A 20253-nucleotide genomic window follows, 5' to 3' on the forward strand; every position below is an offset into this window, starting at 1 on the left:
CTTCATTATCATTTAAAAAACTCGAAAGTCATAATGATGTACCTGATAAAGAGATCTCGAGTGATGGGTGCTCTGTCTCTGTCTACTGAACCCCAGTCTGAAGGAACAGGATTCATGTTAGCCTTCAGCACATAAGGCCCCATCCCAGAACACAGGGGCAGCCTTACCTACAGACCCTCGATTATGAGCTTCAGCATGGTGGTGGTGTTATGCTTTTGCTCATTTGCTTTATGTGTTGCCTCCTTGGGTATCCCACAAACCCCTCAAGTCATGATGTCTCAAGTGGGAATAATGACACTCCTTAAAATCTGACCCTCATTTTATTCTTTTTTTTTTTTTTTTTTCCTTTGGAGCTGGGGACCGAACCCAGGACCTTATGCTTGCTAGGCAAGCGCTCTACCACTGAGCTAAATCCCCAACCCCTCATTTTATTCTTTAGCAACACAGCTAGCTATGTGCATAGCTGAGATAAGTTACTCAGAGAACCTTCATCCATTACTTTATTCCAATCTCCAAACCTGTTTTCCTTTTTTTTTTGTAACCATCAATCAGGTTCATCCTCTTTACTCCATCCTGGGTGTCTATATGGTTCTGTCCTGCAGAAAATCCCACAGTGGCCAACAGACTTAAACTGTAAGGTCCTTTGATAGACGGACCATAGCCACCTCTTAACTGCTTGCCACCACCTGTTTAAGTGCAGGTGACCATGTAGGCTGTGCACTACAGGTTTCCTGAGTCACAGACTAATTGCCCATTTATTTTCATTCTATATTCTATTTTTGAGACAGGGTCTCATGGCCCTAGTTGACTTTGAACTTCTTAGGTAGCTGAGGTGTGTGCTACATGGGGCATCCACTTGAATTTGCAGTTATTCCTGCTCCTGCTATGTTTTGTGTCCTACCTTTCCTGTGCGGCTGCTGTAGCACTTACTCCTTAGCCTTGGCTGGAGCATGTCAGTTGTAAAGGGAATGAATTCCCATTACAATGCTGCTTTCATTCCTGAGTTACTAACATTTAAAAATGTACTTGTTAACCATACATCTCTCTGTTGTGTCTTGGTAATGATCATTACTTATTCACACTTTGGTACCTCTTTTTTTCACTTTGGTATGTTTTATAGAAGTAGGGTCATGCTGCTTATCTTCACTTCAGTTTTTGAGACAAACTGCATTGTAGCCCCCAGGCTGGCCTTGAACTTAGTAAGTAGTAGCCAATTGAATTTCCAATCCCCTCACCCCAATCTCCCAAACACTGGGATTATAAGCATGCATTTTATTTTTGCTTAAAATAGCAACTTTTCCTACTCTACAGATTTGTTTCTGTTCAACCAACCCCACCCAGTGTTCGCTGTTAGCTTTTGAGACAGTTTTTGTTTTAGACAAGCCTCAGACTCACAGTGCTTGAGATCATAGGTGTGATGATGCACACTTAGGCGGACATCCAACTCTTAAGTCCTTAGTATAGTTCTTTTCAAATGTACACTGAAGCTTTCTCCCATCTTTTCACAAATTTGACAATTGAAAGAATGGTGCTGTGAACTCAAAGACTCACCCTAACTAGACCCTAACTTGTCAGCAATTAGCATTTTGATTTTTTTTTTCCCAGAATAATTTTAAAGTCAGCTTCTGATGTGCTTCACTCCTAAGTATTTATTTGCAGGCAGTATAGATACTCTTAACTGCTGTACTTAAGAAATTTAACTTTGTCTTATCCCATGCATACAGCTTAGTTACCCCAAATGTCTTCTTCCTAGTGCTTCCCAGCTCCATGTTTCCCAAAGTTACCATCTCTCTGGTCTTTGATTTGGAACAGTCATACTGCCTTTTCCCATGACAGAAGCGCATATTTCAACTATGCAACTTCTGTACTCTTTCACCATCATCCTGCTTACAGGATTTTAGCAAGAATACCTGGTTGGTGACATCATTGCTGGCACATGCGTGTATTACTATAGGTACTGTCACAGAAACTTAAAAGATCTTCCTGGATCTCCTGGGGGGCTTGCTGTTAGGACTGTCTGGGGGACACAGTGAGAAGACTGAAGATGCTAAACTAGAGGGTTTAGGAGACAAGGGATGGAGGACAGGGTTATTTCCAGGTCTTATTTTTTCACTGTTGTGCATAGAACCTAGGGCCTCAGGCATTCTGAGCAATCGTTCGATCAGAGTTCCATCCCCAGCCACAAGGGCTCATGAGAGTCACCCAGGACAGAAAAGACAGGAAATTACCCAAACAAGCTGGCCAGCTAGATTAGCTGAAACAGCAAGCAGTGGGCCTTGCTTCAATATGTAAAGGGGAGAACAATGCAGGCACACACTTAGCATCAACTGTATGTATTCCATTCTGATTTGCAGTCTGGAATGCTGTATGTGGTCAGTTTGCTGCCCACCTATCAGAGCACAGAAAGAATCTTTACTGAAAACATCCCTGTGAATTCTTTTTTTTTTTTTTTTTTCTGGAGCTGAGGACCGAACCCAGGGCGCTCTACCACTGAGCTAAATCCCCAACTCATCCCCATGAATTCTTAGAGCAGAGAGATGTTTGGTATTTCAGCAAAAAGACGCTAAATATGTGAGCCAGTTAGCTGTAGCCACATGAATAGGCCAGATGTGTGAGGAGAGAAGTACTTGGTGAGCTTGAGCAGAAACAATCCACATGCATTTTGGGGCCAAATCTTCAGCTACCCCAGGATTTAAAGTAGTCATTTACAACTTGGAGGAATATTACCAAAATAACCTGGAGTAAGTTCCAGTCAGCAGCCACATGCATCCTATGTGGTTCACTCTTGCTTGTCAGTGTATCATAAATACTCAAGCTCTTCATGAAATAAAGGCATCTGTAAAAAAACAGGCTCCTTAATGCTCCGTGATAGGAGTTATACATGATATTTTCTTAAATGTTTACCCATAGTCTACGATGACTGCCAAATATGAGCTGAACAAAGATGACACCAATGGACAGGCCAAAGTGAGCAGAAAAAACCCATAAGGCAGAACTACAGGCACTTGAGGAAAGCTGGGAGCATTCCAGTTGGTTGTTCAGTGTCAGACTGTCAGCCCTAAAAGCATACATACAGTAATATTATATGAACTGAGCAGGTTATACTTGGGAATATATGTGTATCTAAAGATATATAACCAAGAAGTGGTCATGAATCTGAAGGATAGTAGGAAAGGGTGTATGGGAAGGTTTGAAGGGAGGAAAAAAGCTCTAATTATGTTGTAACCTCAAAAACTAATTTAAAAAGGAGGACAGTAGCTGAGGGTGTAGCACAGTACTGCAGTACTTGTCTAACGTGCAAAACCCCAGAACCCATCCCCAGCACTGTAGGGGAAAACCCCCAAACTAACAGTAAATGGTTTCTATTCCTAAAAAGAAAGGAGTATGTATGGCCAACATGTCTAAAATAACTCCTGGGAGACAAAGAGACTGGGTACTGCAGAAAGAAATGGGTGCTGAGGATAGGCCCAAATGCAGTATTGGTTCCTGCCTTTGTCCCACCTCATCCCACCAGAAGCTTCTCTGGACCACCCACCTCAGTCCCTCCCCTTGATACCACCTTCTATAAGCTTGTTTCCTTTCCCTTCTCCAAAGCACAGCAAAAAAGCAATTATGGCATGACTCTCAAACTTAATCTCAAGACATGAGCTATGTGTGTGTTACCTACATCAACCTCAAGAGGCAAACAATGCTGAGATGAGAATAAAAGGGTAGCCGTGTGGTGGCATCTACCCGATTGTCCCAGCACTCAGAGGACTGAGGTAGGATTATGGTTTGAGGCTTAGCCTTGGCGACAGAGGGCATATCTCAACAGGAGGTGAGGCAAAACTGACACTGGATGTAGCAGCGCCAAGCATACCCATCCTCAGGAGAGCTGCCCTCTCCCAAAATTCAATCCTGGTATTTTGCAAAGGGGTCTTTAGGAAGGAACTAGTCCAGTAACACTTGATTCATCAGCCAGTGAGGGAGAAACAAGAGGAGCAGATGTTTTCCAGCTTAAATCCATGTACTGAGGTGGGTAGCAAAGGGAAGCCTACTTCAGGTACACTGCTGGAAAAAATTTTTTTTGCAACAGGGTCTTCTTGTCATCCAGTATGGTTTTTAACCCCTACATGCCTAGGTAGGTTTCTCTGAGATGCTCTCAAACAGAGTCTGTCGTTGCCTTTTATTATTCTCCCCAGCTGCCCATCACAGTATCCTGGGAGGTATTTCTAATATACATGGTTATCAATAGCAGATCTTTAAAAATTATAAGCAACATCAATACAAATTAAAAAGTTTAGGTCAAACAGGGTAGTTCAAACCTATATTCTCTGAGAGAAGCTCTCGGGAGGCTGAGACAGGAAGATCACTGTGAATTTGAGGCTTGTCGTAAATGAGTTCAGGCCAGAATGAGACTGTCTCAAAAAAAGAAAGAAAAAGAAAAACTAAAGATTGAGAAAAATGTTAGTTTTGTAATAGATTTATTTTTAAAGGGCAAAACACTCAGACAATTTAAATACAAGTCGAACAGAACCGCTGTCAGTTGGCCACGATGCCATCATGTGTCCTCTGGAGTCCTCACAGTGAGGAAGAAGGCTCTGGCAATGACAAGAGAAGTGGGTTTCTTGGTGTGCAGTCACTGATTCTAAGTGCCATCTTCAAGGTGCCCAATGCTCTGAAACTAAGTATCTCAAGCACTAAAACACAAGAGCTGAACCAGCAATGATTGTCAGCTAAAGCTTAACAGTGGGCAGCACTGACCATCTGTGAGCCAATTTGACCTTCACAGAGTCATGATAGGGCCAACGTCATTCCCACTTTATGTGGGCTCAGATTCAACAGCTCATCAAAGATGACCAGGCTCACAGCATACCTGACAATGAAGCCAACTTGGGCCTGTCTCTAAAGCCCATCCTCTTAGTTGTGAGCAATCCTGGGTCACCTGAGCAGGTGAGGCTTAGGCTGGGTGGGTGCCTAGGACTGAGGTTTCTTTCTGGGTTATAACATGCAATATTTGTGTAAGACTACTTTTAAGAAGAGGGCTGAGTCCTGTCTAGGAATGATGCTTTCAAGCCTCTCTTGAAAATAAAGATCACCGCAAGGCTTAGGGCTCTGGATGGGAAATAACCAGAAACTAATACAGAACTAATGACAGTCAAGCACTGCCAACTTTTGTTTTATGTGTCTTGCTTTATTGAAGAACTACAGACAGACTGATCCTATGGGAGAAGATAGTTTTATGTCAGATTATTTACCTGATACTTTAGTCATACACATCCTTCTTATCTGCAATGTAATCTACAATTTCTTGTGGACACATTAACTTCTCTGCATCTATATCAGGAATTTCAAACCCTAAAATAAAAAGTTGGTAACAATGTATAAGTACAGAGAAAGCAAATCCTTTAGAACTGAAAGCATATGAGTACCCTTTCCCCTGCTAGTTTTAATTTTAGGTCAGAGACTAAGTTACTCAGACTGACCTTAAAATTTGATGTAGCTTTGATTATAAGTCTGTGCCAGTAGGTTTGGCTTGCATCTGATCCTCTCATAATATACACAACTGTGTTAAACATCTCCAATAATCTTGAATCCTACTTTATTTTGAACTGAGATTTTAGAAAATATAGGTATCATGTTGATCTTAGGTTTTTTGTTTTTTTCTTTTTTTTAGAAAGAATTAGCATAACAGAACAACCTCCCCACCCCCCGGCAGGTTGTGTAACTACTCTGGCTGTCCTGAAACTTGCAATATAGACCAGGCTGGTCTCAAACTCCCAAGAGATTCACCTGTCTCTGCCTCCTGAATGCTGGGATTAAAGGTGTGCCCACCACTGCCCATGTGAAAACTCCTTTTTCAAATGAACAACTTGGTAGTCTATAGTATGCTCACAAATTGGGCAACTGCTGCTATTATCTAATTCCCCAAGAATTAATTCAGTTCCCCTAGAACCATGGTTCTCAACCTTGGGGGGTGGTCACATTTCAGATATTTACATTATGATTCATAACAGCAAAATTAGTTAATAAAGTAACAACGTAATTTTGAAATTGGGGGTCACAACATGAGGAACTGTATTAAAGGGTGGCAGCATCAGGAAGGTTGAGAACCACTGTCATTGAACATTTTCATCATCCCTAAAAGGAAACCAAGTGTCATTAGTAGGTCACTCCTCAAATCCCAACCCTTGGCAGTCTTGGATCTACTCTGTCCCTGTGTGTCTTACTCAATGCCAGTGGAGTAGCCATATGTTAGACGTTAGTAGCATGTGTTAGATGTTTATCTGGCTTCTGTTCTCAAGGGTCATCCATGTGTTCCTTTGTTCCTTTTATGCAGCTGGGTTTTGATAGTTTCCATATGGTTCACTTGGGCTCAGACACTGAATTGAGTACCTTCTATGCAATCTCTGAGCAGTCCCAATCTTGAGGCTGCTTCTGCTAGTACACTCATTTTACAGTGTAGGAAAATATTTTGAGAGGTACTGTTGCTCAGACTAGCTCTAGTTCTTGTAAGCCCTAGGCAGCAACAGCACCTCTCTAGCTAGCATCATCTATAAGAGCTTTAACTAGGGCATGCCCTGATGGGTGGCACACAAATCTTTGCTCCCTCGTTGAATAGCTACCCATAAAGGTAATTTGGGAATTTTGTAAGGCCTCATTTGCACAGCAAACAGGCCTTAATAAACCTGGAGCACACAAGGCAAACATCACAGGAAACTCAGATCTCAGCTGTGTGTCCTCAGCACAGCTTATTACTGCTGTCAGCTAAAGTCGTCATAGATCTTGGGGGCCGGGCCCTGAGTGTCATCAGCATCTCTACAAGTGAGACTTTTGCTTCTGATGCTATGCTTTCTAGGGCCTTTAATTCTATGTATTCTGCCGACCCTTGGGCTGTCCCTAACAGTTAGCATCACCTGACAGTAAGAAGACTGGCAAGTATTCGCTGTTATTGTTTCTACTAAAGCTGAGTGCAGTCCAGATTCCACACTTCCTTCAGTTTAAACTTCTCTTAAAAACAACAAAACAAGACTCATGCAAACCCAAAGCTAAGGTATATGTGTTACCAAATTCGTCTTCCATGGCCATAATAATTTCCACTTGGTCCAAACTGTCTAAGCCCAGGTCCTTCATAAAATGAGAATTTACTGAGAGCTGCAAGAAAGAAATACCAAGCAAAATTTAACCCAAGACAGTGTTTACTTCCCAAGACAACAGAATGCTATTTTATCACCATACAGACAATTTTACACAACCATCAAGGCTTTAACATGGTGTGTTAACTTATGTTGGCATGAATACAGTGTAATCTGTTACTTTGTTCAACTTCATTTTGAAGTGGTTAACTTACAAACAAAATTAAATAAAGGATTTCATGCTACATATTTTACTTGCTTCTTTGATTACTATTTTAAAGGACATCAGGGAGAATTTATTTATTTATTTATTTATTTTGCTACTTTACTAACAAATAAAACCACTTGTCCTCAAGATTGAAAACAGGTCTGAGTTTGAGGCCAATCTGGTCTACATAGCAAGTACCAGGTCAACCAGTGCTACACAGTGAGATCTCCTGCCTTTCCATATAGCTCAGTATAGAGCATTTGTCTAGTACACGTGAGGCCTGGGGTTTCATTCCTAGCAACACACACTCAACAACTAAAAATCCCAAGATTATTATAAACTGCAGGAACCTTCTGTAGTGGTTTGAATTGGTTTGGCCCCTACAGACTCACATGTTGGAATGCTTGGCCCACAGAGTGACACTTTTAGGAGGTGTGTCCTTGCTGGAGGAAGTACATCACTGTGGGAGGTGGGCTTTAAGGCCTTAAGTTCAAGCCCCACCCAGTAGGGAAGAGACCCTACTGCTGGCAGCCTATAGAAACAAGTAGAGAACCCTTGGCTTTTCCAGCACCATGTCTACTTGGATGCTACCATGTTTCCCACCAATTAAATGTTTACTTTTTTAAGAGTTAACTTCTACTTTTGGTCATGGTCTCTCTTCTCAGGAATGAAACCCTAAGACACCTTCAAATGAGAAAATACAGCATTTCATTTGCTTATAATGTAATGTACACCTCAAGATCACCAGGAAATATTCTTTAAAATCTGTGTAAGGGCCTGGAGAGCTAGCCCAGGAGTTAAAAGCAGTCTCTATGCAATCCTGATGACCAGAGTTCAGGTCCTAGCACACATGTAACAAGCTGGCTGTCTGATAGAGACCTGTACTCTGAGCCCTAAAGTGGGCAGACAGGAAGATCACTGATTGCTGGCTTCTAGCCTAGCTAAGAAAGTGGGAGTCCCAGGTTCAGAGATACCTTGCCTCAGAATAGATGGATGAACAATAGAGGACATCTGATGACCCCATCTGTTCTCATCACACATACAGGCAGGTGCATGAATGTGTTTATGTGCGTGTGTGGGCGCGCACAGTCTTTTTTTTTTTAAAGATTTATTCATTTATTATATATAAGTACACTGTAGCTGTCTTCAGACACACCAGAAGAGGGCATCAGATCCCATTACAGATGGTTGTGAGCCACCATGTGGTTGCTGGGAATTGAACTCAGGACCTCTGGAAGAGCAGTCAGTGCTGTTAACCGCTGAGCCATCTCTCCAGCCCGCACACAGTCATTTTTAAAACTGCTAAAAACAAACTGCCTTACACGCAACAAATTTGCGTTACTAAAGAAAAAGTTGTTTACAAACCACATGAAAAAATCCCAAGGGTTTATTAAATCCTAGCACTCAGGAGGCAGAGGCAAGTAAATCTCAGAATTCGGAGTTCGAAGCCAGGACAGCCAGGGCTACACAGAGAAACCTTGTCACCCAAAAAAAAAAAAAAAAAAAAAAAAAAAGGACAGAAGGACGGAAACAGACCTCATGTGGTAGTGTACTTCTATAATCCCATCACTTAGGAAGAGGAGGCTAAGGGTCTGAGTTTTTGGCCAGCATTGGCTATATAGTGAGACCCTTTCAAAACCAAAACAAGAAGCAAAACACAGTTTTGGTATATGTACCACCTGTTGTTTTCCGCAGGCTTTTCTTGACTGTAATTAGGCCTGCCATAGGGTAAGTGTGTTTCCCCCTGAACTGCACTCTCAGCACTCCCAGAACACTTGTGATTTTGGAAGGGTGGGAGGTAAACATAAATACTGTGATGGTTTCTTGGACATTTGAATATTTGGTTCCCAGTTTGTGTCAATTTGGAAGGATTAGGAGGGGTAGCCTTGGAAGAGGTGTTTCACCCAGGGAGGTAGGGAGCCTTCAAGGAATCAAAAGCCCCTGACATACTTACCTTTGCTTCCTGTTTGTGCTTCAAGATGTAAGCTCCCAGCTACTTCTATAGTGCCAAGCCTGCCTGCCTGCCTGCCTGCCTGCCTGCCTGCCTGCTTGCCTGCCTGCCTACAGCCATTCTCCCTGCCATGGTGGAATTCAAAGCCCTAAATAAACCCTTCCTTCTGTAAGTTGGCTTGTTCATGGTGTTTAATCACAGCAATAGAAAAGTAAATGAGACCAGTACATATATACTATACATATGAGTGCATACTGCCTGACAAATCCATGTGTCTCTTGGAAAGCTATACAAGAAGCTAGTGTCTACACAAGGACAACATAGGTCTACTAGTAGAGGAACTAGTTGGCTGAAAGCTGGGGAGACTTTTAATTGATTATTTGTTTGGAGCCTTTGAGTTTTATACTATGTGATTAAATTTGCTAAAGGAAAAAATGGACTGGTGAGATGGCTCAGCAGGTAAAGGAGCTTGCCACCAACCCTCATTCCCCTGAGTTCAATTCCTGGGACAGACATGGTGAAAGGAGAGAACTGACTGCTGCAAGCTGTCCTGTGACTTCCTCAAGGGGCCATGATATGTGTATCCATGTGCATAAGTACACACACACAAAGAAAGCAAACGAAAAGATAAAAACAAAACCACTTACCTTTTCTGGGTCAATCTTATCATAGAGTTTCAAGACATACAGAACTCGGTCCCTGATTCCTTCTAACGTCAGTGGGGGTGCATCACTGTACTGGCGGCACAAATGTGTGACCGTTCCAGGCACCTAGAACAAAGGCAGGAAAGAGAGGCTGTCACTCCATCCCAAATGTCGTTACATAAATGCACATGACTACTGGTATCTTTTAAAAAATGCACACAGTCGGGGTTGGGGATTTAGCTCAGTGGTAGAGTGCTTGCCTAGCAAGCGCAAGGCCCTGGGTTTGGTCCCCAGCTCCAAAAAAAAAAAAAAAAAGAAAAAGAAAAGAAAAAAGGAAAAAAAATGCACACAGTCTTTATTTGGGAGAGGGATCCACGTGCATATACCATAGCACATGACTGGAGGTCAGAGGACAAGCTGTGGGAGTCAGTTCTCCCTTCCTCTATGTGAGTCCCGGGGATTGAACTGAGGGGTCATCAGGGTTAGTGGCAGCTGCCTTTCCCTGGTGAGCCACCTCACTGCCTCCCTACAGGTATCTTTCACAAAGCTTCCTGAGCCTTACAGAACCCACACCATGTCATTCTCCAATGTGGTCATTACTCAATACTGGATCACAGAGCTGCGTCAACTGAGAAGCTCTAGCTTCAAACTGGTCACTTGTCCTCAAAGTCAGGACTGGTCCATATGATTCTGGGTATCATCTTGTTCAGTAAGACTGTCACTAACAGAAAAGCATCACAGAAATGCTTACGTTCCCTCATGGCAAATTTAGCATGCCACAGCTCTTCAGTGCACTGCCGCCACTGATAGAAGACAAAAGAACCCACCCTAACAGCTGCGATCATATACAGAAAAGGTCTACTTTGGCTTTGGTGGTAACTAGACTCTGGCTAGAACAAATGAAACCAGCCACCACCCCCAAGCCTCACAGCCCCATCTATTTCTCTGCCAAGTGGGTATGCCCTATAGCCACCAGACATTTGAACCTTTCTGAGTATTCTTATGATAAGATCCAACTGTTTCTGCGATCAAGTCTGCTTTATACTCAGCTGGGTACTGAAGCCTTGACTAGATTTCACCTACAAAGCATGGAGGAGCACTGACTGTCTGGCCAGGGGGTTAAGTTCTTAGTTTGCAGGGAAGCCTGTGCTATAGAAAATGAGTCTGCTGCCAGGCTTTTAATCCCAGATACTTGGGAGGGGAGACAGAAGAAACAAGGCCAAGCTGAGCAATTTAGTGATCACCTGTCTCAAATTAAGAGGGGCAGGGATGGAGTTGTAAACAATTGGTTTAGCATGTATGAAACCCTGGGTTCAACACTGAAGAAAAGGGAAAAGAACAGCAATATGAACAGAGGGTAAAGGCGCTTGCCACACAGGCTCCCAAGTTACCCTTTGACCTTCACGCATGCTCACACTAAACAAACAAACAACCGTGTAAGAAAGAACGGGCTTTGCTTGTTGGCACTCAGGACCCTGAGTGTGTCTATGAAAAAATGACCCAAGACATGCTGTGGTGTCAAATGTAACCCTAACACTCGGGAGGCTGAGGTAGGGAGACCCAGAGTCCAGGCAAGCCTGACTGTATATAGCAAGGACATACATAAACTAAACCAATGTACACATATACTTACTCGGCAGCAAACTTCTTTAATCAGAAAACTAGAGAGATTAGCTGAAAAATATTCTAGATTTCTGAATAAGAATGGCAGGGCGCTTTTGGTGCCTAAATCTACTGTTCCCTTTATACTGTATATCAGAGGCCTGTGATAGAGACAAACTGCCAGTCCTGCTCATTACAATGACCTAAAAAGGCCACAGATAAGATGAAGGACAGACAGGAATAAGAGAAAGTGGGAGAAAAATGTTAACAGTGAGAATGACAGAAAAGTCTGAGGTAGGAGGATCTAACATATCTCGTGTGCATATCAAGAAGGAGTTGAGAAGAGATTAGAAACTATTAAGGGACAGGAGTTGACGGCTTATCTGCATGAGTGAGGCCCTAGGTTCAATTTCTAGACTGGAAGGAAAAAAAGATCAAGCGGACTTAATAAGACATGAGTGGTTCAGGGCTGCAGTCCTAGGGCTTGCTCCCAAAGTGAGCACAGAGTAACATATTCTCACCAAGGCCAGCCTAAGATAAAATGAGACTCTGTCTCAAAGACAACAATCACAGGAAACACAGGGCTGGTATGAAGTGCATTTAACATGGAAGAAAAGGAGAAACAGTGTTGAGAACAGGCAGTGAGAAAACAAGTGACTGGAGTGGACTTGTGTGCAGTTACTCATGTAGGCCACTAGGTGTCAGTAATTCACCAGGCATCACTGATAAGTTCCAGGGCCAGTATGTTACACTTTTTACAAAAAGACACAGGATGGTAGGTATCCTGCCCTACATTATCCTGCATCCTCTCTTGGAGGAGCTAAACCGCTTCCACCTGCCAGATGTCTACCGTTAAAAAGTACCTTCCCTGTAGTCAATACGGGCTGTCTCAGTTAGAGTTCTCCCCAGACTCACGTGTGACATCAATCACCTCTAAGCACCAAGGATGGCACTATGTGCAGCGACTCTAAGCTGGCCCACTACTGATGAGTCTGCATTAGAGTCCATCCTACTCGCCTTTGTCCTTTGTTTATGGAAAAGCTTTAAAGGCCATCTCTCACTTGCCCACTGCAAACCTCATGAACTGGGGCACCTTAAACTCAGCTGTTTGAAATAAACCCTCACCTCTTCAAAACTCTTCCTTAGTCTACTCCCTCTCCATTTTCTGGAAATTTCCAAGCCAACTTATTTCACTCATCTAAGCTGGGTGATTCAGAGAAAAGGTCTCTTATTCCTTTAACAAACCTCGCTTACCATTTGCTTTCTGATGTACAGAGAACGTTCACAGACCAATAACAAACCTAAGATATTTTGGAAACAACTGCATCTCCACATCTGTGAATGAACTTAATCAAAACCATTCTGTAAGCATAAAGCAGTTCCTCTACTATCTGTATAAAGCAGGCAGAGAGAGCACCACCTGTTCAAAGCACGGTCCCAGGACCCCATCTAGAAAGCCCACGAAAATAAACACCTTACAGACCTACTGAATGATCTGTGTGCACAACTTAAGTTTGAGAAGCAATGTCGTAAGAACGTAAGATCACATTTTAGCTTAATCTGAAATTAATCTCTAGATCCAGGGCATGGTAACTTTACTGCCCTTATAATACTTTTATAATGACAACCTTTTGATACAGACAGTGGCCTGTCTACCTATTACACTGTTAGTGAATCTCAGCACTGGATGTAGAACCTTATTTCTTCTTGTAGCATGTAGGTGTGACTGAACCACTACTGCAGGAAGCTCGCTGAGTACAGAAAAGGGGTTCTTCAACTAGACCCAGAGACTATCCTACAGTAGTCCCTAATCCTGCATGTACACTGGGAACTTAAAATGCCATGCCAGGGCTTGATCCCAGCGGGGTAAGAAGGGGAGCAGGAAGAGGGCTCACTAGGGTCTTCTGTTGGGCGTCTAGGGTTGAAAGTGACATCCTCACAGTTTAAGCATAACACTGGTTTCATTAAATATGCAAACTACAAAGGACTTGTTTCCTATCCTTATTTCCAGAAGACTCACAGACAAAAGGTGCCACAACGGGTAAATTACGATAGAACTCTAGGAACCTAGAGAACATTCTGGAGAGGGCTATTGTAGGCAAGTGGTTTTCCTCTTGTGCACTTCCCTAGGAGGTGACCACAGTAATTGCCATCATCACAATTGACAAAGGCAATACGTGCTCTACCCGATCTCTCAACTAAACTTCATTGCCACTCCGCAAGGATGAGAGCTGGTGTCCAATTTTGCTGTTCAGTCAAGACTTGGTCAAAATCCTGTGCTCTAATCATAAGACACTTAGCTTCGCGACAGTGGTCAACCAAAACCCGTCTAGCAGTGGGGCTAGCCGTGTACCCCGACCACCCCTGCATGTTGTGTGCAGCTGGCTGGAGCCCCTCCCCCAGCCCGGATGGCCCGGAGCCCTGACCCCTGACTAGCTCCGGCAAAGTCACCGCGAGTCACCTGCGCGAGCGCCAAGGTGGGCTGCAGAGTCCCGGTTCTTCTCCAGATTCCCTCAGGGCAGAGAATGGTGCTGAGCGGCCGGGCCAAAGCCAACGTGGGAAGCCGGGGCAGCGGCGCAAAGGCCGCAGGCAGGCGGCGGACACAGGCGCAAAGGACACGAGACGCCATGGCTACGCCAACCCAGGATGCACCGCGCCGTGGCCTCCCGCCGAAGCCGCTGGTAGCGCCTTACGCCTGCGACGTACAGAGCGGCGCTTGAGGGCTTTGCGGGCGCTGGCGGTCCCTGGCGGCTCCCAGCCGCGCTGCACCCACCTCCGTTTGAAGGGCAAGGGCTACTGTGGTGCAACTGCACAAATGCCATCTAACCCTAAACGCTGTCACTGACTCAAAAAAGAAACTGACTTGTTTCTTCTCCCAAAGTCCTGAAATATACTGTTGGCTGTCAGTGGGAGAGAAAGCGTTTAGCCTCGTAGAGGATAGAGGGGTAACCAGGGGGCCCTTACCCACTCAGAGAAGGAGAGGAGGAGGGGGAAGGATTGTGGGAGGGGATGATCGGGAGAGGGCAGTGAGCAGGATGTAAAGTGAATAAGTAAAAAATAAATAGAAAAAAGTTATAGGCAATCAGCTATATGGGTGAGCCCACAACCAACAAAAGGGGTAGTCTCAAGCCTCGAATTAACTCATTAAGTAAGGCTTTTCCTCCTAAATAAAAAGGATAGGGAATTTGAGAAGGGGACTATGCTAGATTGTGAATCTTATGTCTAGCCTATGGGAGAAAAAAGCAGGAATTTCCTGTGGTCAGGGGTTCAGAAACGACGGTCTTCGGCAAAATCAACCCGAAAGCAATTTTTGCCTTTTCTCTGTGCTGGTGACCCTTTCTGCAAAATGGTATATTAAAACTGCATCATTTTCTGTCAAAAAAAAAAAAGTGTTTGCTGGTGATCATCGCATGGTGGCAAGCATCTTTAATGCCATCACTCTGCAGACAAGAGGATCTCAGAGAGTTCAAAGACACCCTGGTCTACAAGCAAGTTCCAAGATAGCCAGGGTTATTATAGTGAAGCCCTCAAAAAATAAAATATGCCACAATTCTCCCATACCATTAAGATTTTTTCTTTTTTTGGCTTTAGTGAAACCTCAGTACAAATTATAAGTGTGAGAAAGAATCTATTTAAGACTAGCAGCCAGGTAGGTGTGACTGCCATATCCACATTCTCAGTTCCAGAGGCTAAGGCAGGAGGATCATCGATGGTGTGGTAGCCTAGACTACATAGCAAGGTCCTATCTCGAAATAGATTTTAAAAAAATGAATAGATAACCCAACCACCATCACCACAAAACTCCATGTGCTTATATGAGTCAACTGAAGACTAACCAATGTTGAAGTCTAACAATACATATTTTAAATTTTGATAATGTATGAGTGTAGACAGTTTGCCTAGGATGACCCAAGTTCTAGATTCTGTCTGCAGTACAACAAAAACAAAGCAAACAAAACTGAACTATATGTGTATATTACAGATTAAATAGATTACTTACAGCTTTGCAGATAGGAATTCATTTTCACACCTTGAAATTTGAGACTGTAAACAAAATGGACAAGTGGCAACTCTGGTGAAACCTACACACCAGCTGGACAGTAAACACAGCAGACACCCGAGGGGCAAACTCCTACACTAACGCACTTTCCCAGTGTCCTTTCCAGGGAAGGCTTTCTGGTGTGAGTTGAGCAGGCCTAGAAGCGGTCCTGTTCATTCCCCTCAAGCTCATAAACACATACTCCATAACTTAAAAATGTGCCTAGTATCTTAAATGAATTAAACTGAGCATACTCATAAGTCTATTTAGGAATAAGAGTATGATTAAAAATGACCAACCCCGTGTGAATATATATGGAGGAGGTCACCAAATAAAGGCCTCAGCATCTGTTTAATGAATATCTTCCTTTGAAAAGAATTTCTTTGCTTTCCTGACTGGTTCAGGCACTACATTTTTCTCCACTATTTTATGTCTCAATTGTACTTATGTTAGCTTTGCAGGTAAGAATTCATTTTTGACACTTTGAAAGCCCAGGTTGCCTGAAGCCAGTACCTGCCCCCTGGATTCAAGGTACCCTCTTTAGTCTGTGCCATTGGGTAAAGCAATGTTTCCTGAGGACCAATCACTTAGATAAACATCCACCTCAGATTTCACTTGACTACTTTCCAAAGAGACCTTCTTCTCTCTAATTTTGCAACTACTGTAATAATTTTGGAATTCACTCAGCACATGGTTAATGTAGCCTGACTACTGGATATCTGTGAGATCTGTTATTAGTCTCTTGTTTAAGGATTATGAGCATCTAAAAAAAACTGTAATCAAAGAAAAACAATTGGGAGGAGGGGGTCAAAGACTTCAGCCCTCAATAACTGGCATCAACCAAAGATCCTGACCTTTCCTGTAAGGAGTGGGAATGGTTTATCAGGCCATATGATGCTAAGGCTGGGAACATTAACTAAAGCATGGGTCACTGTGTGGCCTTGTGTTTTCCTTCCATGCAGCTCCCAGATTTTGTTAACATTATCTAGTATTTGAAATCCAGATGATTTAATAACCACTTCCGGGGCTGGGGATTTAGCTCAGTGGTAGAGCGCTTACCTAGGAAGCGCAAGGCCCTGGGTTTGGTCCCCAACTCCAAAAAAAAGAACCAAAAAAAAAAAAAAAAAAAAAAAAAAAACCACTTCCAACTTAAAATGTCTCTTTGCACAGCCACAAACATGTAGGTTTTTTATCGTTCTGTTCGTTTGTTAAGTCCAAGGACCATTTTACTAGTTTGAGAGAGAAACAATGCAAGGGAGTTGTAAATCCACACAGATGCTAGGAGGAGGGTGATGTTGGCAGGGAGGGAGAAAGCCATGCCTTCTGAATCAGGCAGGGAAGTCAACAGGTAACTGTAGGAAAAAGGGCGGGCCTTCAGAGAGACAGCAAGAAGATCCAGAGAGTCAAGGAAATCATACTTAGGCTTTAAGCCAGTGCCTCAAAAGGACAGAAGGAAAAGGGAAGGTTAGTTTTGAGTTAAAGCTTGGAGAAGTGGCAGGCTTAGCAGTTGGACTTGTGAGACTGTATTCTGATCATCTCCTTCTGGTAACCATACGAAACACTCTGTGGTGACCTCTTTGCAGCCTTCACAGCAGGCAGGGAAAACCAATCAGAGTGAAGAATGAAACTCTGCTCAGCCCGGTTTTATTTTAACAAGTACTGGACCACGAGTTCTAGAGTCTGGCCCAGATCAGTTTACTTGAGCCATATTTAAGCACAGCACAATTTTGGAAAAAAAGTATTCAGGTAACAATTAACTCCGTCCCAAGCATGTAATAACTGAAGACATATTTACATTGAAATACTTTACAAAGTACACCTGGCTTCTTTCACAAGAATGGGAATACTGACTCAGAGACATTGTCTAAGATTTAGGATCTAGGGAGCTTGACTGAGGTCTGTGAGAGTCAGGATTGGCCTAGCTCTAAGATAACATAGAAGCCACTTTGGCTGTTGTAAAGCACAAGTGACATCACTCATAAGGATGTTTTATGTTCTAAAAGCAATACTCAAAAACAAGGAGGGAAGGGTCTGGGATAAGTAATACTGTGAGTTCTGAGAGACACAGGCAGAGTCTGTCACATCAGGTGCAAAGGATCACCAGGTTGTAAAACTCCATCATTCCTGGCCTTCTAGGAAGAACGGCTGCACACCTCATTCCACTGAAAAGGTAAGCCGTGTGTTTCATTTTTCCACCTTCTCCAGTGCTTTTCTGTTCGCAAGGCTTCTTTTGCTCACTACATGTGTCTACATTTAACCTTTTCAGTTAAACATAATAAACCTCCTCTTATATAAGTGATGTCATCTTGGAGACCTTTTCCTTACAGCAAACACAAAATGTCAGGATCTGTAGAATAAAAGGTCCAATGTTGAGATTCCAACTCTATCCTCAGCACTTGTATTTAAGAAGATGCTATAATTTAGAAGTGTTTGCCTAGAATGCATAGTGTACTGGGTTCAATCCCTGGCATTATATAAACAAGGCAAGGTTAGTATACACCTATTGTGCTGACTGCTCTTATGTCAATGTGACACACAAACTAGACGTATCTGAAAGGAAGGACTCTTGAGAAAAATGCCTCCATAAGATCAGATTGTAGGCAAGCCTGTAGGGCATCTTCTAAATTAGCTATTGATGGAGAAAGGCTCAGCCTATTTTTGGTGGTTCCAATCCTGGGCTGGTGGTCCTGGATTCTCAAAGAGAGGAATCTGAGCAAGCCCTGGGAAGCAAGCCAGTATGTAGTAGCCCTCCATGGCTTCTACACCAGCTCCTGCCTCAAGGTTCCTGCCCTGTGTGAGCTCCGGCCCTGACTTCCATCTATAATGATGAGCAGTGTGGAAGTGTAAGCTGAATAAACCCTGTCCTCCCCGGCTTGCTTTTGGTCACGGTGCTTCACTGCAGCAGCAGAAACCCTAACTAAGGTAATCCTAGCATTCTGGAGGTGGAAGGAGGCAGGAGCCTGGGTGTCTGAGGTCATTCTTGACAAGATGGCTCGTTTGAAGCCAGCCTGTGACACAGGAGACACCATCTAAGAAAGAGGAAAGGAAAAAAGGCAAGGTTTGGTGGCACTTGGTATCCAGGACCTGGGAAACTGAGGCAGGAAGATAGTGACTCTAGATAGCAAAACCACCTGATCTCAAAAACAAACCAAACCAAACAAAAAAGGAGGCTGCAGAGATGGCTCAGCGTCAAGAGCACCGGCTGCTAGTTCAAAGGACCCAGGTTCAATTCCCAGTACTCACACTGGTAGCTCACAACCGTTCATAACTCCAGGTCTAGGCGATCTGATGCCCTTTCTGGCCTCTAAGGGCACCACGAAAAAAAGTTGGAGAGCCTCTCTAAACCACTTAAAACCATAGGACCAAACCACAGAAGACACTCTCCCCTGACTCCCGCGCCAGAGCCAGTTCTCTAGAACCGACTCCTGTGTGTTAAGACCAATTCATCTAAAGATAAGCTCTCCTAATGAGGGCTAACTTCTGCTGCACTATCTCCTGTGCTTCTCTCTGAGGATACTGGTGAGGATCTGCAGGTTGGGAAGAGGAGTGAGAGGAAGTCCTAGACAAGCCAGGCACACATGTGCACACCCCTCATCCCTGCACTTGGCAGGGCGAAATAGGACTTGGAGTTCAAGGTCAGGCTTGGCCACATAGCAAAACCATCTGAAAATATTTAAAGAAAATGACAAAAGAGGGCAGGGCCTTTTTGAGTAGAACTCTTGTCAGAGTGAGTAGCACCTCCAGGGTCTGCTCTTGTTCACAGCCCAGCAGCACACCAGGTGCCCTCCTTGCTTCTAATGTCTCAGCTCTACTGTCATCCCCTCCTGTTATTGTTTTAACTCACTATCCTGTGCATGCCAAGCAAGCACTATGAGGTCCTTATGCATTTTCCTACCTTTAACAGTCTGTCTAGTTCTTTTCCATGAACCCATAAACATGCTTGTTTCTCCTAATCTAAAATCAAAGTCAGAGACCCCTTCCACTCATCTTTATATATTTCTGGTGCGACCATTGCATCTTGTCATGGTCAAACTTCTTTAAGAGTCATTATTTAAGATTCATTTGTTTAAGAAATAACCTACAATAAAAATCTATTTACTTATTTTATGTATATGAGAACACTGTAACTGTCTTCAGACACACCAGAAGAGGGCATCAGATCCCATTACAGATGGTTGTGAGCCACCATGTGGTTGCTAGGATTTGAACTCAGGACCTCTGGAAGAACAGTCAGTGCTGTTAACCACTGAGCCATTTCTCCAACCTGAAATAACCTGCATTTACTCACTCACTTTCTACTCACTGTTGACCTACTCCTCTAGACTCTATCTCCTGCACACCCCCTTTCTTTTTTCAAACCTGGAAGCTCAAACTGGCACCTGGGAAGAAGAGGAATGGAATGCTTCTAAGTCTGAGACAAACGGCTGACATTGTGAGTCCCAGGCTGCATGTACTGTATCTGAAATAAATATATAAACACATTCAATTTCCCTCACCGTTTAAACATCCGTCTTAGAATGGTACCTTTAATCCACCCCTAATTTTAAATTTTCAAGTTTTCAGAACCAGTGTGTTTCAGAGGAGTTAATTCCTACTTGAATCTGACTTTGACTTTCACAGTTCTATATCGTTACCTATTAAGCATTCTTTTTGGGTGATTTCTAAATACTCAAATGAATCCTCTTCTTAGAATT

At 43.3% G+C, this 20253-nt stretch overlaps 1 protein-coding gene across 2 annotated transcripts; it reads right to left on the reverse strand.

The window, feature by feature from the left end:
* Positions 1 to 1257: 1257 nt before the first annotated feature.
* Ndufab1 (NADH:ubiquinone oxidoreductase subunit AB1) lies at positions 1258 to 14175 on the reverse strand. 2 transcript variants are annotated; one of them, XM_087659574.1, is made up of 5 exons: positions 13982 to 14168; positions 9922 to 10044; positions 7047 to 7134; positions 5238 to 5337; positions 1258 to 2836 (listed from the first exon to the last, which is right to left on the reverse strand). In XM_087659574.1, the coding sequence occupies exons 1-4, from the start codon at positions 14147 to 14149 to the stop codon at positions 5246 to 5248; spliced, it is 471 nt and encodes a 156-aa protein (XP_087515700.1). In that variant the 5' UTR covers positions 14150 to 14168; the 3' UTR covers positions 1258 to 2836; positions 5238 to 5245. The 2 variants fall into 2 exon arrangements, with proteins under 2 accessions (XP_087515700.1, NP_001099764.1); NM_001106294.2 differs by lacking the exon at positions 1258 to 2836 and adding an exon at positions 4447 to 4580 and having other exon boundaries at positions 13982 to 14175.
* Positions 14176 to 20253: the final 6078 nt, after the last annotated feature.

Source organism: Rattus norvegicus, chromosome 1 (assembly GCF_021556685.1).
Source record: "Rattus norvegicus strain SHRSP/BbbUtx chromosome 1, alternate assembly SHRSP_T2T, whole genome shotgun sequence".
Taxonomy (NCBI): domain Eukaryota; kingdom Metazoa; phylum Chordata; class Mammalia; order Rodentia; family Muridae; genus Rattus; species Rattus norvegicus.

Excerpts from the sequence above, each read along its gene's own strand:
- Ndufab1 (XM_087659574.1), bottom strand. The coding sequence starts at position 14,149 with ATGGCGTCTCGTGTCCTTTGCGCCTGTGTCCGCCGCCTGCCTGCGGCC. Across the intron at positions 7,135-9,921 it reads ATAAGATTGACCCAGAAAAG|CTCTCAGTAAATTCTCATTT; the intron begins GTAAGTGGTTTT and ends TCTTTCTTGCAG. Across the intron at positions 5,338-7,046 it reads GGCCATGGAAGACGAATTTG|GGTTTGAAATTCCTGATATA; the intron begins GTAACACATATA and ends TTTTTATTTTAG.